Source organism: Hyaena hyaena, unplaced genomic scaffold (assembly GCF_003009895.1).
Source record: "Hyaena hyaena isolate Hyena2069 unplaced genomic scaffold, ASM300989v1 scaffold_44, whole genome shotgun sequence".
NCBI classification, from domain to species: domain Eukaryota; kingdom Metazoa; phylum Chordata; class Mammalia; order Carnivora; family Hyaenidae; genus Hyaena; species Hyaena hyaena.
Window position 1 is genome coordinate 4,768,672 of NW_024080676.1, and position 19,927 is coordinate 4,788,598.

The 19,927-nt window shown below is 37.6% G+C and overlaps 1 protein-coding gene across 2 annotated transcripts in view; it reads right to left on the reverse strand.

The window, feature by feature from the left end:
• Positions 1-19,927, reverse strand: part of ARHGAP19 (Rho GTPase activating protein 19) — a 61,829-nt gene that overhangs the window by 32,036 nt on the left and 9,866 nt on the right. For both annotated transcript variants that reach the window (XM_039230255.1, XM_039230254.1), the window contains exons 2-4: positions 3,524-3,789; positions 2,341-2,421; positions 596-805 (exon numbers count right to left, since the gene is read on the reverse strand). In XM_039230255.1, the coding sequence (XP_039086186.1) occupies positions 596-805; positions 2,341-2,421; positions 3,524-3,789 (557 nt within the window). The remainder of the gene's footprint in view (positions 1-595; positions 806-2,340; positions 2,422-3,523; positions 3,790-19,927) is intronic.

The window sequence follows — 19,927 nt, forward strand, 5'->3', positions numbered from 1 at the left end:
AGGTAATAAAATACCTCTGGAAGGATACATAAGAAACCAACAGCATCGGTTGCCTTCAGGAAGAAAATCTGGGCACTGGGGAACAGGGGCAGGAGAGAGGCTTTTCACTCTATACTTTTAGACCTTTTAAATTTTGAATGATGTGAATGTATTATCTACTTAGAAAACAAAATTATTTTCAAAAATCAAGTCTCCAAGATTAGAGATGATCTCAACTGAGGCATAATAATACCTATTATTAGCAAAAGCCTCAAGCCAAGGTAAATATAGCAAACCTATAACCATCTCAGGTATGTGAATCAATCCAATGAAAAACATCCATTTATTGAGCAATAAAATGTTCAAAGCACAATGCTAAGATCAGGGATACAAAAAGAAATAAAACCCAGACTTTATTTTCAAAGAAGCTGATTTAGCAAAACACCGGATTAAAACTAAATTGGTCAATACTACCCAGAGAGCCCAAAATACCATGAATTCTTCATCAATTTTGGAGGAAGTATTACTGTGGGTTACAAACAACAGAAAATTCCAAACAACTTTACTCAACTATAAGAAATGTACTCATATACATCTCCTTACTTCCTATACTCACCAGCAATTTTGAGGTGTGCATGGAAATGTTTATGAGTCAGCAGCGGCTCAGGTAACTCTCCTAGAAACATCTTCAGCAAGGTAGCAACATCATTTGAATGAAACTCCCCCGATTCCAAGTCAATATCAGTTCCATTATTGAGAGCATCTCTTAAAATCTGCTGTCGGACACTATTCCCTGGTACTCTAAACAGACCCTCTACTCTCAAGTCTGTTTAGTGTGGAAAAAGAACAGAGGACATGTAAAAAGGAAGCAAAAAAAAAAAAATCACAATTTAATTACAATTTAATTACAATTAAAACAATTAATCTAAAAGACTACTTTACATTTGAAAGACCCTTTATAAAGACCTTGAAGGAAATTACCCCACCACCACCACCACCATTTTCCCAGAAAAATTGAGAACCTACTGGCCCCTGAGGAGAGTTATCTGAACATCCCTGAACACCTGGACATGATCTGCCCAGGAGTCATTCAACCTCCTCAGGCACATCTGGAGACTGAATTTAACCTGAACAATGACTAGAATGAGCTTGAAAAATAAATTGGAAGAAAATCAAATCTCCCAGAAATGCCCTTCCCTTTGGCCATTCCAGACTTTGTTTAGAAGTGCTGAATTCATCTGTGAAGTGTGTTGCTCCTGTAAATGGTTTCCCAGCCCAAAATGAATTTAGAGTCTCTGCACTACCCCAGAAATTAGAACTCTAACCTGTCAGATCACCGTTCAGTCTGAGATTCCTAGAAGCTTAGGATCATCCCAACTAAACTGTTCTTCCCTGCCAACTAAGTTCTAAGCTAATCTGATTTAAAAAAAAAAAAAAAAAAAGGGGGGGGTGGGGGGAGTATAGTTTTTCCTCTGCCTGTAGATTTTCTCCTTTTGTTTGTTGTTGTTGGAATGTATTCATTGAAGAAACGAGTGTGTTTGGCCTCTAGGGGTTATATCATGNGGGGGGGGTGGGGGGAGTATAGTTTAGGTCTGATCTAGAAGAAGCTTAAGATTTCATGTTTTCAGCTGAGGTATATATTTATCTTTGTATAGCCTCCTGTACAAAGTTTAGGGGTCCAAGTTCAAATGCCTACAAGGGCAGGCAGGTAATAGTAAATGAATGAATAGGAACCAAAACAAACTGGAGAGTACATACCTGTGCTCCAGCTGACTGCATACAAGTGGAGGCGCCAGGATGCTAGATCTTCCTATCATCCAAAGAATTTTGAAAACCTGAACTTCTACCGATAACTAATTTTATTTTTAATACTTTGCCAAGCAAATAACACGTGAACGTAGAGAACTCTAGTCCTTACACTATCAGTTTACAACCTCTTCTCTAGCTTCTACCACAGGGCCCCACATAAAATAAGTCCTAAAAAGGGGTGCCTAGAGGCGCCTGGGTGGCTCAGTCAGTTAAGCATCCGACTTCAGCTCAGGTCATAATCTCACAGTTCATGAGTTCGAGCCCTGTGCTGACAGCTCAGGGCCTGGAGCCTGCTTCGGATTCTGTGTCTCCCTCTCTCTCTGCTCCTCCCCTACTCATACTCTCTCTCTCAAAAAATGAATAAATATTAAATTTTTTTAAAAAGATTCTCTCTAAAAAGAAATTTAAGAGGAAATATATTTAGAAACATGCCGCCTAAAATTATAATTGGATAGTGTATTTTGTTCATTAGCACCTACTAACTCAAAGACGTTAATAGAAAACTGACAATTTGTCATTAACACAGAACAACAAAATCTTGAGTAGTCTTACTTTTGTGTAGATATTCAATCAGTTGATATATCTGGGCAATGCCTTCTTCTGTCAATGGGGATCCAAATACCACTCCTTTTTCTAAAAAAACATACGACAGGACAGGGCTATATTTTCCACAAATAGTACAAAATCATCATTCTTAAAACCACTCAAGCATCCTACATTACAATTCAGCAAATGTTTTCACAGGTTCAGTAAACAAAAACCTTAAAGCTGTTAGTAAACCCAAAAATGCAACAACTCTCAATCAATCCTGCATGTTTAATATTAAACCGTAGGTTCCTTGAAGGCAAAAATCTATCTTCTTAAGTAACAATACTTAGCATGTTGATAATTAGCTTAAAAATTAAAAACAGAATTTAGAGCTATGATTGTCAAAGTATGACAGATTATCCACTAGAGTTGGTATAGGGTCTAATCTATTGTAACGTTTAACCTTTTTCTTCTACCTTAAATGATTTTCTCATATTTAATAAAATGAAATTAAAATAAAATAAAATAAAAATAGTACCTCTTAGTATCTTATCAAAAGTAGTGCTACAATTTATTTTCTAGAAAGGCCTTTATTTTGGGTGACTCATAGGTCTTTGATCATGCCTTATCAAAGAATTCCATAGAATAAAAACATTTGAGAACTCCTGCAATAAAAAATGTTCATTCTTGCGGTGCCTGGGTGGCTGTCGGTTAAGTGTCTAACTTCGACTCAGGTCATGATCTCACGGTCCGTGGGTTCAAGCCCTGCAACAGGCTCTATGCTGACAGCTCAGAACCTGGAGCCTGCTTTGGATTCTCTGTCTCCCTCTCTCTCTGCCCCTCCCCTGCTCGCACAGTCTGTCCATCTGTCTATTTCTCTCAAAAATAAGTAAACATTAAAAAAAAGTTTTTTTTAATGTTCATTCTTTACTGTACTCTCCAGCTATGTCACAGGGCATGATAATCAACGTGCCTCTGATAACTACCTAAACAAAATCATGTCATCTCAGGGACTGATATACTTGCTTTAGCTTGTCTATTTTTTAAAAATTTTTACTACTATTACTTAAGATTTTACTACTTACGAAAATGAGAAAAATGACCAAAAAATAGTTTAAATAACAGCAACTCAATGAATGCGCGGATGTTAGGAGGAAAGCACAGGGAGCCACTGAGACCTGCCCACCCGTCACAGACACACCCCTACCCTTTCTCTTGAGAGACATCAGAGAGCGGAAGAATCCCGGCGCAGGGCTGGCTCCACCAGGCAATTTAAGGTCCACTTCCCCCATCAGCTGAGCCAACTCAGTTCCAGGTAAGTCGATGAGCCTTGTGATATTGCTGACCACCAACTCGGTGAACACCTCAGGCTTCTCATGTCGGAGTTTCTCCACAAAAAAATCAGGATTAAAGATAATGGGCTGCCCTCGAAGGGAAGAATCATTGCAGATAACAAAATTACAGATGGCATCACTGAAAGAAATGAAACAGAAGACTCTTTAGGGGGATCCTTTTTGCATGCTTCTCATGCTCTCTAAGCCATACAATTATTTATTCCTTCTGTGGCTTAGTCTATGGTCTTTTGAAAAACCTAATCCTTAATCTGCTGACTGTACAAAAGAAGACAATTTGAGCTTGTCTATTTAAGTTATACCCACCTAGATACTTAGGAATTTCATTCAAAAAGATTTTTTCTTTAATGTCTATTTATTTTTGAGAGGCGGGGGAGGCAGTTTGTGAGTAGAAGAGGGGCAGAGAGTGAGGGAGACATGGAATCTGAAGTAGGCTCCAGGTTCATTTGACTTCAGCTAAGGTCATGATCTCACAGTTTGAGGGTTTGAGTCCCGCGTCAGGCTCTGTGCAGACAGCCTGGAGCCTGGAGCCTGCTTTGGATTCTGTGTGTTTCTCTCTCTGTCCCTCCTCTACTCATGCTGTCTCTCAAAATAAATAAACATAAAAAAAATTACAGTATTTCCCATGCAGCATCCCAACTGTTGACAGTACATTTAGGCCAGTCTCAAATGCCACAGAAACACATGACAGTAAGCATAAAACTATAAAAGTGCTAAAACTACATCTAAGTAGTGTAGTAGACATTTTGGAGACATTTACTCTCTCCATAGGGTTCTTTGGTTCCTGGGCCCCTATACAGGCATTTTATAATAATCAATTCCCTTTAACTGAGCCATCTGCCCTCGGATTCTATTCCTCATAATAGAATGAAAAGCCTTCACTTTTACAGGAATATAAAATAACTATTAATTCCACCTTACCCAAGTCCAGAAATAGGTTTGGTTTTTTTATTTTGTTATTTTGTTATTTATTGGGGGGGAGGGGGGGCAGAAAGAGAGAAAGGGGGAGAGTCTCAAGCACACCCTGAACTGTCAGCAGAGGGACTCAAATTCACAAACCGTGAAATCATGACCTGAGCTGAAATCAAGGGTTAGATGCTCAACGGAGCCACCCAGGTGCTCTAAGAAATAAGTTTTATTTTAAAATCCTTCAACTCAAGGTGCCTGGGTGGCTCAGTCAGTTAAGCATCCAACTCTTGATTTCACCTCAGGTCATGATCTCACAGTTTGTGAGTTCGAGCCCATTTTGGGCTCTGCACTAACAATATAGGGCCTGCTTAAAACTCTCCCTCTTTCCTGCCTCTTCCCTGTTCATACTCTGTCTCTCTCAAAAATAAAATAAGATAAAATAAGACAAAATAAAATAAAATAAAAGTAAAATCCTTCAACTCTAGATGCCTCTGCCCGTCATCTAAATCCAACCTTTGTTCAAACAGATTCTTCCTGCTAGGGCACTTGAGAAACTTCTTGCTCCTGATTTCATTTTTCTGTCAATGAATAATACTAAGCTGATATGTTCCGTGGGTCCCTTATCTTAGCTAGACTTCCACTCCTATATCTCAGGCTATACTCCTGGCAAAGTTCCTTTGACTCTCAGGAAATATTTTCTTCACTATTCATTGTTTTCTAATACCTAACTTCTATACTCCTTTGTACTTCTAACATGTTACATATAAGAACTATGTTTTTCCACCTCTGATAGCAGATACAACACCACTTGTTTGTATCCATTATCAATTATCTCTAATGGCTTGTTCTAATCCTTATTATATAAACAGTCATCTATTATATAACCACAGAGTAGAACACAAGCCAGAAAGGTCAAGTCATCACATCTGTCAGGCAAAGTCAAAATTCACCTGACGCATACAAACATTCCCACAATAAAAAAAATAAAATTAAAAAAATCACAACTTAGAGTCTTTCACAACCTCCTAGGTACCAAAGTACTGTTGAAGGAAAAATGACACTCTAAATATTAAATATTAGTAATCTATAATCCACTTTGTCAACACTACATGGATAATTTTTAACAACAGTATAAAGAAAACAAGGCATGGGAAAACTTCAAAGTTTGTCACTACTGGCTTGAAAAATTATCCCATAATTTTAATCAACAGTCTAAATCCTCAATTGGTGGCTTCTAAATTCCTTTTTTCCTCTGGAATGATAACATAAGAATTCATGTAAAAATGTAAATTTATGCGTATTCTCAAGCCAAAGAGTCAGTAAAGAAAAATACCCTAACCTGCTTATCTCTTCAACCTTTCTACATACAAAGAAAGGTTCTTTTCCCTGTAAAGATGCCAATGATTATAGCCAATTAAAATAAAAAACAACTGTATCCTAAACCATTGGCAAAATCTTTTTTTAATGTCAGCTTATTTCAGTCAAGAAACAATAGTCAATATAAAACTACTGTTTATATCACTGCCAATCAGAAATCACTACCCTGAGAGGGCCAGAGAAATCATGACATGTATTAGCACCGAAAAGGTTCTTATCATTTACTGAGTCTAAACTATCATTTTATGGATTTTACATCCCCTTCAATTTTGAAAAACAGATTTCAGATAAAATTAGTTCTAACATGTAAATATACATGAATAGTATCCATTATATTCCTTAAGTAGAACCACAGACAGACATATCACTTTTAGATCTTTAGTTTATTAATATCCAGCACAATACTCAGTTAAAATTCTAAACTTTCTATTACAGATGACCCTCCAGCACTAAACTGGATCAAATGCACATGTGAGAAAGGAACTAGAAGCAGAAAGCCCTAGCTACATATACATACATAACAGAGTCCTTCCTACCTGGCCATCATCTCCCAAGTGCACTCCCCCTCCTAAATAGGTAGAACTGGTAGAAGAGTAAGTAAATTCAAGGCTGCTCCTACCTATTCACAAAGAATTCCAGAAGAGGTTCCCTTGGGAGTCCTAACACACAGGTCACAAGCAATCTCCATTTCTTTACTCCTGCTTTTTCTTCCCTTCCTTCCCATGGTCATTCACTCTTGTTCTGCCCCACTTTACTGTCTTTAACCTAGTTTTTTGTTTCCTCTTCCTCACTTTTTCAGAGTGGGGCATTTGGTAAGAGAGGATATAAGAGAGATAAATGGTTAAAAAAGAAGTAAAATGGAAGATAAGAAATGGAAAAGACACATATATTGGGTTACATTTTTTAATTACCCCCATACCACACAGCCCACTAATTCCTTTCCACAGAATACACAATATCCAGCTGAGAATATCAAGTTAAGAACTTAAGAGATTTCTAGGACTAATGAAAAAACTACTATATTTAAGCAAGAACAACTTCCTACTCTATGGTATTTTATTTTAAAACAAAGTCTAAGTTTGCTCAAGTTCAAGAAAAAAATTTAATATCTTACATAAGCGCTGAAAGCTTCTGATGAGGCATTGGTAAATCGAAGAGATGGGAAAAAAGCTTTCTCCTTGTTAGTTATGACAAAGAAACCTTCCTTTCCCTGCCCCATCACAGCCTACACAAATTCCAGACATGTTAGAGGATACAAGGGCATATTATGGGGCCTGAAAGGCAGTACTTATCAGGACTCTAAGCACTCATCTACAAGTAGGAACAAAACAGAAATTAAAAACTGGACCAGTTCATTGTATTTGCCAATGCGTACATGAAGCTCAACAGTAGTCTCCCATCGCTCTGAAAGTGGTATCAGACAAAACAATCCCATAACGTAAAAGTACACAGACAAGTAGTTTTATAATATGGAAGGATGATCCCTACCTCACATCATACACAAAAGATAAATTCCAGACAGAATAAAGATCTAAATATAAAAAGTCAAACTTTAAAAAGTTTAGAAAAGAACAAAGAATAAATGAGGAAGAGGAAATGTCTTAAACAAGGCATAAAAGGCACAATCCACAAAGAAAAGATTAATACATTTAACTACATTAAAATTGCAAATGTCTGTACATTTGGCATTATGAACAAAGTTCTTTAAAAAAGAAATCAAAATACCTCTGGAGAGAGAAACAGGCATGAAAGAACAGGAGTGGGAGAAAAACTTTTCACTGTATACTCTTTTGTATTTTCAGGATTTTTGATTCATGTGAACATACTATTCACTCACGTACATACATAAATAGATTTAAAACTTCAAGGGGCGCCTGGGTAGCTCAGTTGGTTAAATATCCAACTTCAGTTCAGATCATGATCTCATGGTTTATGAGTCTGAGCCCGCATCAGGTTCCGTGCTGACAGCTCAGAACCTGGAGCCTGCTTTAGATTCTGTGTCTCCCTCTCTCTGCCCCTCCTCCTCTCACCCATACACATGCGCACTCTCTGGGTCAAAAATAAACATTAAAAAAAAATTTTAATAAAACTTTAAAATAACAAAATAAAAAGCCATAAAATGGAAAAAATCTTTGTCATGCATATAAAAGGAATAGTATTCCGAATTTATCATTCTAAATTTTTTTAATGTTTTATTTATTTCTGAGACAGAGAGAGACAGCTTGAGCAGGGGAGGTTGAGAGAGAGAAGGAGATACAGAATCTGAAACAGGCTCCAGGCTCTGAGTTAGCTGTCAGCACAGAGCCCGATGCGGGGCTCGAACCCACGAACCGTTAGATCACGACCTGAACGGAAGGTGGAAGCTTAACCGACCGAGCCTCCCAGGCGCCCCCAGAATTTATCATTCTAAAATTTTATGTCTAAAATTTCTAAGAACAATACACTCAATTCAGAGAAAATTAGACAAAAGCTAGGACGAAATAATTCATCAAACAGGGGGCCCTAAGTGACTAACAAACATGAAAGGCATCTCAACTTTAAAAATTACAAGGGTGGGGGCTCCTGGGTGGCTCAGTCAGTTAAGCACCGACAGGCTCAGGTCATGATCTCATGGTTCGTGAGTTCGAGCCCTGTGTTGGGCTTTGAGCTGACAGCGCAGTTTGCTTTGGAGTCTCTCTTTCTTTCTCTGCCCCTCCCCTGTTCACTCTCTCTCAAAAATAAATCAATATTAAAAGAATTTTTTTTTTTTTAATTACAAGGATTGGTGCACCTGGGTGGTTCAGTCGGTTAAATGCCCAACTTTAGCTCACTCAGGTCATGATCTCACAGTTCATGGATCCAAGCCCTGCATCAGTCTCTGTGCTGACAGCTCAGAGACGAACCTGTTTCGGATTCTGTCTCTCTCTCTCTCTCCGCCCCACCCCCCACCCCCACCCCCCACCCCCGTACTCACTCACGCTCTTTCTCAAAAATAAATAAAACATTTTAAAAATAAATAAATAAATAAAAATTACAAGCGTAAAGCAAATTGAAGAATGGCACCTTTCCCCACCCATCATTTTGGCAAAAACTATCAGATTCAGGCATTATCTTTTTATTCCTAGTTTTCCAAGGGTTATTTGTTTATTATCATGAGTCAGTGCTTAATTTTATCAATTTCTGTGCATCTACTGATATTTTTTGCCTTTATTTTGTTAATAATGTGGTGAATGACATTAATTAATGTTAAACCAACCCTGCATCTCTAGAATAAATGTAATATTGTTATGATATATCATCATTTTTATATATTGCTGAATTTGATTTCCTAATAATTTAGATTTCTCCATATATATTTGTAAGTGAGATAGTCATGGAACTGCTTTCCAAAAGTATAGCATTCCTATGAAATCTTTCATAAGCCAAAATGTCATAAAGAAGCAATCATCATTAACTTATATGGAAATTTTTTTGCATCTCAACCCCAAAAATAACCCATCTTAGCCTTTTCTGATCCCTTAGGACCTATAAAGCACAGATCCTCACAGACATAGTTCAAAGTTAAGGCAGCTTGCTCCTGAGATGCTGAGTGTAGGTCTCAGGGGAAGGAGCTTGGTGGGACCACTCTCGCAGATCAGGGTCTGAGCTGCCTCTATAATAGCTCAATGGAAAATAAATGCTGGATACTATTCTCACTCTTTTGCCTTTTTTCATAAAAGTGGAAATCCTCTTCGGATTTCTTTCAGTTAGTGAAAACAGGCACTAATGGAGGTCCTTCAGAAACATGGCCTAACATAAACATTCCAAAAGCAGGGAATGCCTGTGCAGTAGCGCACCAAGCATCCGGTTTCACTTTCTGCAGTCCACAGAGCCTCCTCCTCTTGGCCTATCATCAGGTCAACAGTAGTCTAACAACTACCACAATCCCTACATCATTCACCTTACTTCTCATTGCATAGGCGTATCATCGTCTCACGTCAGCACAAGCAGGGCGAGTACAGCACAAAAGATATTCTGAGACAAAGACTACATGCACATAATTTTTATTACAGTATATTATTATAATTGTTCTATTTTATTAATTGCCCTATTTATCTAGCTATTTTTAATCTCTTAATATGCCTAATTTGTAAATTAAACTTTACCATAGCTATGTACATATAGGAAAAAAGTATATATGGGGTTCAGTACTATCTACAGCTTCAGACATCCAATGGGGGAGGTGCGGTCTTGGAAATATTCCCCATGGATGGAAGGGGACTACCGTATTGTCTTCATTAGATTTTATATAAAGGTCATGCTGGTCTGGGGCACCTGGGTGGTTTAGTCAGTTAAGCGTCCAACTCTTGATTTCAGCACTGTTCATGAGATCAAGCACTGCATCAGGCTCTGCACTGTCAGTGCAGAGCCTGCTTAGGATTCTCTCTCCCTCTCTCTCAAAATAAATAAATAAACAGTAGAAAAAAAAGATTGTGTTGCCTTATAAAATTAATTGGTGAATGTGTTTTATTTTCCTATTTTCTGAAAAAGTTTATGTGAGATTGGTATTACTGCTTCTTTAAATGTTTGATCAAACTGGCTGATGAAGCCATCTAAACCCAGAGTTTTCTTTGTGAGGTTTTTAATTACATATTCAATTTATTTTATGTTATAGGACTGTTCAAATTTTCTATTCTTATATTAATTTTGGTTAAGCTGGACATTTCTAGGACTTTGTCTATTTCACATAAATTTTCAAGCTTTATTGGTATAAATTTGTTTATAATATCCTCTTACTTTTTAGAGATTCCTTCTTTTACTTTTTTATTGTTTTTTAAAAATGTTCATTTTGATAGTGAGAGAGAGCATATATGCATGCAAGAGGAAAGGGTTAGAGAGAAAGGGAGAGAGAGAATCTCACGAGCCCAACACAGGGCTCAAACTCACCATGAGTCATGACCTGAGCCAAAATCAAGAGTTGGACACTTAACCAACTGAGTCACCCAGGCAAGCCCTCCTCTTAGGTACTTTTTAATGGTCCTTCTTAAGAACTACAAAGTTACAGGGGCACCTGGGTGGCTTAGTCGGTTGAGCGTCCGACTTTCGCTTAGGTCATGATCTCACGGTTCGTGGGTTCGAGCCCCGTGTCGGGCTCTGTGCTGACTGCCAGCTCAGAGCCTGGAGCCTGTTTCAGGGTCTGTGACTCCCTCTCTCTCTGACCCTCCCCTGCTCACGCTGTCTCTCTCTCCTAGAAATAAATAAAAATATTAAAAAAAAAAAAAACTACAAAGTTACATAGTGATGTCCTCCTCTTTGTTCCTGATATTGATAATTTATGTTTTATCTTCTTTTTAATTTATGAATCTTATTAGAGGTTTATTGATTTTATTAACATTGTCAGGGTTACAGCTTTTGATTTTGCTGAATCCCTCTATTACATATTTGCTGTTTACTTCATTAATTTCTGCTCTTATCTTTATTGCTTCCTTTCTTTACCGGATTCAGGGTAAAGATGGCACTGCAAATCACTGGAGAATCCATGACCTTTTGACTAAATGGTATGGGACACTGGATAAAAGTGAAAATTGACATCTATCAGACAATATACACAAAGATCATCAATTCCAGGTGAATGACAAATCTAAAGGTGAACAGCAGAACCATAAACCTACTAGAAGGTAACATAAAAGAATACATTATTGAACTGAGGCTGGGAAATTTTTTAAATAGTTTTTAAATACCACATTAAAAATAGTAACCACAAGGGGGCACCCAGGTGGTTCAGTCAGTTAAGCATCTGACTCTTGGTTTCCACTCAGGTCATAATCTCACAGTTTCATGAGTTCAAGCTTAGCATTGGACTCTGAACTGGAAACACCGAGCCTGCTTGAGATTCTCTGTCTCCCATTCTCTTTGTTCAACCCCTACTCATTCTGTTTCTGTCCCTCAAAATAAATAAATAACCTTGGGGGGAAAAATGTATTAATCACAGGGGCACCTGGGTAGCTCAGCTGTTTGAGCATCTGACTCTTGATTTCCGCTCAGGTTATGATCCCAGGATCATGGGATCAAGCCCCATGTCAGGCTCCACACTGAGCATGGAGCTTGCTTAAGATTCTCTCTCCCTTTCTACCTCTGCCCCTCTCTTCCACTCATACTCTTTCTCTTTCTCTTTCAAAAAAAAATGAAGATAAAGAAAAAACAAGCCCAATAGAAAAACAGGCATGAAATTTCAATAAAATCTCACTTATGGGGCGCCCGGGTGGCTTAGTCGGTTAAGCGTCCGACTTTTGCTCAGGTCATGATCTCATGGTTCATGGGTTCGAGCCCCGCGTCGGGCTCTGTGCTGACTGACAGCTCAGAGCCTGGAGCCTGTTTCAGAGTCTGTGTCTCCCTCTCTCTCTGACCCTCCCCTGCTCACGCTGTCTCTCTCTCTCTCTCTCCTAGAAATAAATAAAACATTTCAAATAAATAAATAAAATAAAATAAAATAAAATAAAATAAAATCTCACTTAAAAAATTAGCCAAATGGCCCATATATTCATAAAGAAAAAAAATGCTCAATATCATTAGATATCAAGGAAAAGCAAATTTTAAAACAATGACATACTATTATCCAACAGAATGACTAAAATTAAAAAGAATGACAGTACCAAAGCTTAGAGAAACTTACAGTAACTCTTTTATACTGATAGTGGAGCTATAAATTGGTACAATCATTTTGGAAAACTAGTCTTATCTACTAAAGTTGAACAAAAGTGTATCCTATGACCCCAACAATTCTAAACATGTCTAATATATGCAGCCACATGTGCCTCAAAATTCATTGTAACATTAATTTCTAAATTTCCAAAACATCCAGAATGATTTTTTAAATTGTGGTATATATAATGGTGTATTTTGCAAGAATGAAAATGAGCAAACTCCAGTCACATGCACTGTCATGAATGAATCTCACATATAATGATGAGCAAAAGACGTCTTACAAACACACTCTCTCTGTCACACACACACTCTCTCTCACACACACACTGTCTCTCTCTCACACACAGACTACTTAGTATGCAAGACCATTTACATCAAATTTTGAGAACAGACAAAACTATATTACTTAGCAATACTTACTTAAGTGGTAAAATTGTAGAGAAGCAAAGATATATTTACCATAAAATTCAGGAAGCTGGCTACCTTTGAGGAGTAGTGATTAAGAGGAGGTAAGAAGGTATGAGGGGAGTTTCCAGGGTGCTAGCACTATTCTTGTGATAAATCATGGAGCTATGGGAGAAAGGAGATTCATTTGAAGGACTTATAGCAAATATTAAGGTTTGTTGAAGCCAGGCAATAGGAAAATATTGATCATATTATTCTACATTCTTACATGTAGAACCACATCTTTGAAGATAAATTTTAAGACACCAAGCAGATCTGACCTAAATCTAGCTACAACTTGATATAAATATCACAGAAAATCAAAGTGAATAGTAAAGGTTAATTTCCTCATCACATAGGAGCTTTTTAATAGATGACCAGAACCAGGAGAATTAGTAGCTAGACAGTAGGCATAACAGAGATAGCAAGGACTCCAGTATTTAAATGCATATATTAGGCAACTATCCCAAAGAAGAATAAGAGGCAAGGCTTATCAAAAAGGAAAGTTTGGGGGCATCTGGCTGGCTCAATTGATAGAGAATGTATGTGACTTGATGTCAGGGTCATGAGTGCAAGCCCCACCATGGACACAGAGCTTACATTTAAAAAAAAGAAAGAAAAATGGCACAGAAACAGACACTCAGATAAAAGGAACAGAATAGAAAACCCCAAAATGGACCCACAAATATATGGCCTACTAATCTTTGACAAAGCAGGAAAGAATATCCAATGGAAATAAAGACAGTCTCTTTAGCAAATGGTGCTGGGAAAACTGGACAGCGACATGCAGAAAAATGAAACTGGACCACTTTCTTATGCCATACACAAAAATAAACTCAAAATGGATGAAATACCTAAATGTAAGACAGGGAGCCATCAAAATCCTTGAGAAAGCAGGCAAAAACCTCTTTGACCTTGGCTGCAGCAACTTCTTACTCAACATGTCTCTGGAGGCAAGGGAAATCAAAGCAAAAATGAACTATTGGGACCTCACCAAAATAAAAAGCTTCTGCACAGCAAAGGAAACAATCAGCAAAACTAAAAGGCAACCGACAGAATGGAAGAAGATATTTGCAAATACATATATGATAAAGGGTTAGTATCCAAAATCTATAAAGAACTTATCAAACTCAACACCCAAAAAAACAATCCAGTGAAGAAATGGGCAAAAGACATGAATAGACACTTCTCCAAAGAAGACATCCAGGTGGCCAAACAACACACGAAAAAATGCTCAACATCATTCATCAGGGAACTACAAATCAAAACCACAATGAGATATCACCACACCTGTCAGAATGGCTAACATTAACAACCCAGGCAAGGATGCTGAGAAAGAGGATCTCTTTTGCACTCCTGGTGGGAATGCAAACTGGTGCAGCCGCTCTGGAAAACAGTATGGACGTTCCTCAAGAAATTAAAAATAGAACTACCCTTCGACCCAACAATTGCACTACTGTTTATCCGAGGGATACAGGTATGCTGTTTCGAAGGGGCACATGCACCCCAATGTTTATAACAGCGCTATAGACAATAGCCAAAGTATGGAAAGAGTCAAATGTCCATTGATAGATAAATGATTAAAGAAGATGTGGTATACATATACATATGTGTGTGTCTGTGTGTGTGTGTGTGTGTGTGTGTGTGTAGAGAGAGAGAGAGAGAGAATGGACTATACTCAACAATCAAAAAGAATGAAATCTTGCCATCTGCGACTATGTGGATGGAACCAGAGGTTATTATACTAAGCAAAATTAGTCAGAGAAAGACAAATAGCATATGACTTCACTCATATGAGGAATTTAAGATACAAAAGAGATGAACATAAGGGAAGGGAAGAAAAAATAATACAAAAACAGAGAGGGGAACAAAACATAAGAGACTCTTAAATACAGAGAATAGAGGGTTGCTGGAGGGGTTTTGGGAGGAGGGATGGGCATTAAGGAATCTACTCCTGAAATCGTTGTTGCATATATGTTAACTAACTTGGATGTAAATTTAAAAATAAATAAATTATTTTAAAAATAAATCAAATCAAATCAAAATAAAGAAAAAAAGGATAATTTGTATAACCTACTTGTTGTCTGCTATGATTACTCTTACCACTAGATGGAACTCTACATGTAAGGTGATCTGCTTAGTGAAAGAACTGGAAACAGAATCCACAGCTGAAAAATCAATTACAGAATAATGAAATGCAAGTGCTTTTGAAACATGTTGAACCCATGAATCTGCAAAATTCAAGATGGGAGGGGGGGAACGTATCCTGCAGATGTATCTTTTGGCTGACTGCTACCAAAACTGCATACCCACAAAACTAAATGTTTCCTCCCTAGCGAATTGCTTAACTTGATTTGTTCTCCAAGAACCACAACCTTGGCAACATCTATCAAAATATGAGCTATATTTAAAGTCGTCTAAATCTGACTTACCACCCTAAGAGAAGTAGGCACTCTCTGACTACTTTTTCAACTCTCAGGCTCTGAAATAATGGTTTTCAATGTGTAGCTTTCTGGGAGAGCTGTTAGATAGGAATACACATAAGTATTAAACAAGAGGCTATTATTCTTCCTTTTTCTGCGTATCAAATTTAAACTGGTATCATGAAAGTTGATGTATAGAGAAAGGATAAAACAGGCCCCATGTGTCCAAGCTGGCAGGATTTTTAAATAACAGAAACAGCTCAAAGTAGACAAGAAGTACCATAAGGCTTCAGGAAATAATATCCAATTTCTTAGAGAAAAAAATTGAAACATTTTATCCCTAAGGTCTGCCCTTAGAGTAGCTGTCCAAGGTTTTGTAATTAGGACCTCTTAGCTCTAATTTAGACTCCAAAGTCTACAAAAGTATATTTGTCCCCCATATTTGATCTCAACATAAACTAATTTCAAAGTACTAGAGCAACTTAACCTAAATTAAATTACTTAGAAATTAAAGAATTCCTAGAGCACCTGGGTGGCTCAGTGGGTTAAGCGTCTGACTTTGGCTCAGGTCATGATCTCATGGTTTGTGGTTTTAAGCCCCATATCCGGCTCTGTGCTGACAGTGGGAACCTGTTTCAGACTCTTTCTCTCCCTGTATCTCTGCCTCGCCTCCTCAAAAATAAACATTTAAAAAAATTTTTTAAGAAACCAAAAAATTCCTGAGGGATTATCCTAACCTTAACATTTTTGGAAATCTGACCTAAGATTTGGTCCTATAGAATGACAACCCAATGTTCTCAGTCAAGAGGGCTAATTATACCTCCTCCAACTATCAGTAACACAAATTTATTAACATGTATTCACTTGTCAATTTGTATCCTTTTGGGTGTCACAAGAATTGGTATTAATTCTGCTAAGGCCACCTCTCTTAATTTTTCTCCCTCAGGCAGGTATACAAAAGAAGAAAGCTTATTTATATTAGAAAAATTACATCAAAATTCCTTATTTGGGAAAAGTTCTAGAAGATGCTTTGCTGACAATAGTGTGTCTCTCTTATCATTACCTCAAATCTGTTTAGCACTCAGAAAAGTACAGTCCAAACTTCAAAAGACTCTCTTTTCCAACAGACTTAAATGACACAGCCTCAGGCAACTAAAACACAAAGTACTTCTATGTATGATCAGATTAGGTTCCAAAGACTACTTCTAAATCCATTTGTTCCAAAGTCCAGAGTGATCCTATCCAAGAGACAGCAAGTGCTTTTGCTCTGACATGTGACATTCATATCTTAAAAAAGAGCTCCTATTACCTTAGTCAATATTCTACAAACCTAATCATAAGTCTCTTCAACCAGAGTAAAAAGGTGAAAGAAATCATAGTCGCTTGTGTCATCTAAAATCAAACTAACCATGATCTACTGAGTGCTGCTTTGTAATTTTAAGAAATCATAAGGTATAGGGGCACCTGGGGGGCTCAGTTGGTTAAGCGTCTGACTTCGGCTCGGGTCATCATCTCACCATCTGTGGATTCGAGCCCCGCTTCGGGCTCTGTGCTGACAGCTCAGAGCCTAGAGCCTGCTTCAGATTCTGTGTCTCCCTCTCTCTCTGCCCCTCCCCCACTTGCTCTCTGCCTCTGTCTCTAAAAATAAAAATAAAGACATAACAAAAAAAAAAAGAAAGAAAGAAATCATAAGGTATAGGAACAAGATACTAAAGTAATTTGCTGGCCTCCAGAAGTTTAAAATTCACTCAGCTTTTATCTTTCCCCCAACTATCTCTATTTTCAAAAATACAAGTAGCCAACTGCAGGTATAACTAAACACGTGAGCAACTAGGAGGCCCAATGAGATGACTTTGAACATTAGGTTGTAAACAATTTTTGTTTTATTGCATTTGCATATATATGTTATTCTTTGAAGCATCACTATTTTACTTTTTTAATTTTTTTAATGTTTTATTTATTTTTGAGAGAGAGATAGAGACAGTGTTAGCAGGGGAGGGTCAGAGAGAGAGGGAGACACAGAATCCGAAGACAGGCTCCAGGCACTGAGCTAGCTGTCAGCACAGAGCCCGATGCAGGGCTCGAACCCACAAACCGTGAGATCATGACCTGAGCTGAAGTTGGACGCTTAACCGACTGAGCCACCCAGGCGCCCTGAAGCATCACTATTTTAAAGAGCTCTTTGGGCAACTGCTAAAAATCCTTTGAAATTGGAAGTGACAATGAGACTTTTTCACTACAGTACGTCTTAAGCAACCTCCACTTTGGAAAAACACAATATACCTTCCCACTCAATCTGAATGACACCAACTGTTGAGAAGATGGGATAGTGAAAAGATGGCATCCTAACATATGGGATTTTATGGTGCATCAAGTATGTAATATTTTTGAAAAAAAATTTAAGTATTTTGAAAAATACTTTTTAAAAATTTAAATTTTCAACAGTTTTAGTTCTCAACACCTAAAAAGAATCTATTTTGTCAGTTAAAAATATTTACAGTTTAATAAAATTTAGGCTCTATCCTCTGTACAATCTCAATATACATACCCTGTATTTAAATTTTCAATAAAGAGGCGCCAGCATAGCTCAGTCAGTTAAATATCTGACTTCAGCTCAGGTCATGATCTCACAGTTCATGGGTTCGAGCCCTACATCGGGCTCTGCACTAACAGTGTGCAGCCTGCTTCAGATCCTCCGTCCCCCTCCCCATAAACATTTAAAAAAATAAAAATAAAAAAATAAATGTTCAATGAAAACTGTTAACACGATGATGTAGGTATGTTTCACACCAGTGGACTTTGATTGCGAGAGCCTGGTCACATGGATAGCTGCCACAAAATGACCTTACCAAAAGAAAAAATATTAATAAAGTAGGCCTTGGTACTAGAGTGAAGAAACCATTATTGCAACCAAGGGAAGGACTATGGGGATTCCTAAGTGCAGAAGCTAGCCATACATACTTCAAAGTACAACTTCCGGTGCATGTAGCAATCTCCAATTGAAGTATAAAAGAAGGTAGTTGATGATAATGTCAAGGATAATATTACTAAATTGTATCACTTGGTTTCTCCTCCTAATTCTTAGTTTCCTGTTACTGAGTTATTCTTTAGTGTCATTATTATTACTTACTTGGTTTTATTTTTGTAATTGTGTTCAAAACGAAAATAAGTGAAGAACTTTTTCATTATATAATCCTATTATCACTTGTTAGGTTAGTTTCTAAATTAATAAGGTTCTCCCCTCCCCAAAGGTGTAATTAAAACATATTCAGCAAATGTAGCAGCTCTTCTTACGGTGGCATGCAATTACAAATTTCATATTAAGACCTCTGTGGTTCCTACACTTCATTCATGAATTTTTCTTTTTATTCATAGTGACGGAACCCAGCTACTGTGCCTATATCTCTAATCAGATGACATATTACTTAAAACTGTCAAATAATGTTTTAGTTCTTTATCATAACACATTTCAGAAACCTGGACAAAGATCAACCAAACTATTTTAATGTTCTATGGGAAGAAATGAAAAGAACAAAAAAAGAAAAATATAATCAAGCAAAGGCCCACAGAGTCAAACCAGGAAGAAAAGGACTCAATTCCAAGAGTCTTGCTAGATGCTAAGATTGCTAAACCCATGTGGGATGTCAGACGGAAGCTCCTGGTGGTCCATTACTGCCATCTTTTGTGAAGACCTTGCCTTTTCAAAAAGCAAATCAGAGGAAACCAGATCTAAGAAAGCAAGAAGCAAATGCCTAGTGACACTGAGATTTGAGAATTTCAATACAGATTAAGCCATGCTTAATCTACCCCTTGGACTTTTCATTTTCTTAAGCCAATCAATAGCATCTCTTTGCTTAAGCTAGTTAAGTTTCTGTCACATGTAACTGAAAAGAATCCTAATAAATATAAATATTTAAAATGTCAGCCCAAGGGCGCATGGGTGGCTCAGTGGGTTAAGCGTCCAGCTTCAGCACAGGTCATGATCTCACGGTTCGTGGGTTTGAGCCCCACGGCGGGCTCTGTGCTGACAGCTCAGAAGCTGAGAGAGCCTGGAGCCTGCTTCAGATTCTGTCTCCTTCTTTCTCTGCCCCTCCCCCACTCACGCTTTGTCTCTCTCTCAAAAATAAATAAACATTAAAACAAAATTTAAAAAAATTAAAATTAAATGTCAGCCCCTAAAATAAATCCTACCCTTTCTTTGGTCTTTTTGGTATTCTACCTCCCTACTTCTTGGGAAATCTCTCTCCTAGATCACTTCTAGTTGGGCTCATTATCGCCACTGCCTCCAAGGCCTGCTCCTATAGCTGTGACTGGCAGCCTCTACTAAGAAGTTACTCTCTCTTCTCCAGATTTTCTTTTCTTAATTTTTATCTTATCTCTTGTGCTTCTCCTTTCTGTACCATTTTTCCAGAGCTTCTTAGTTTTTCATAAGCCAGTCTTGGG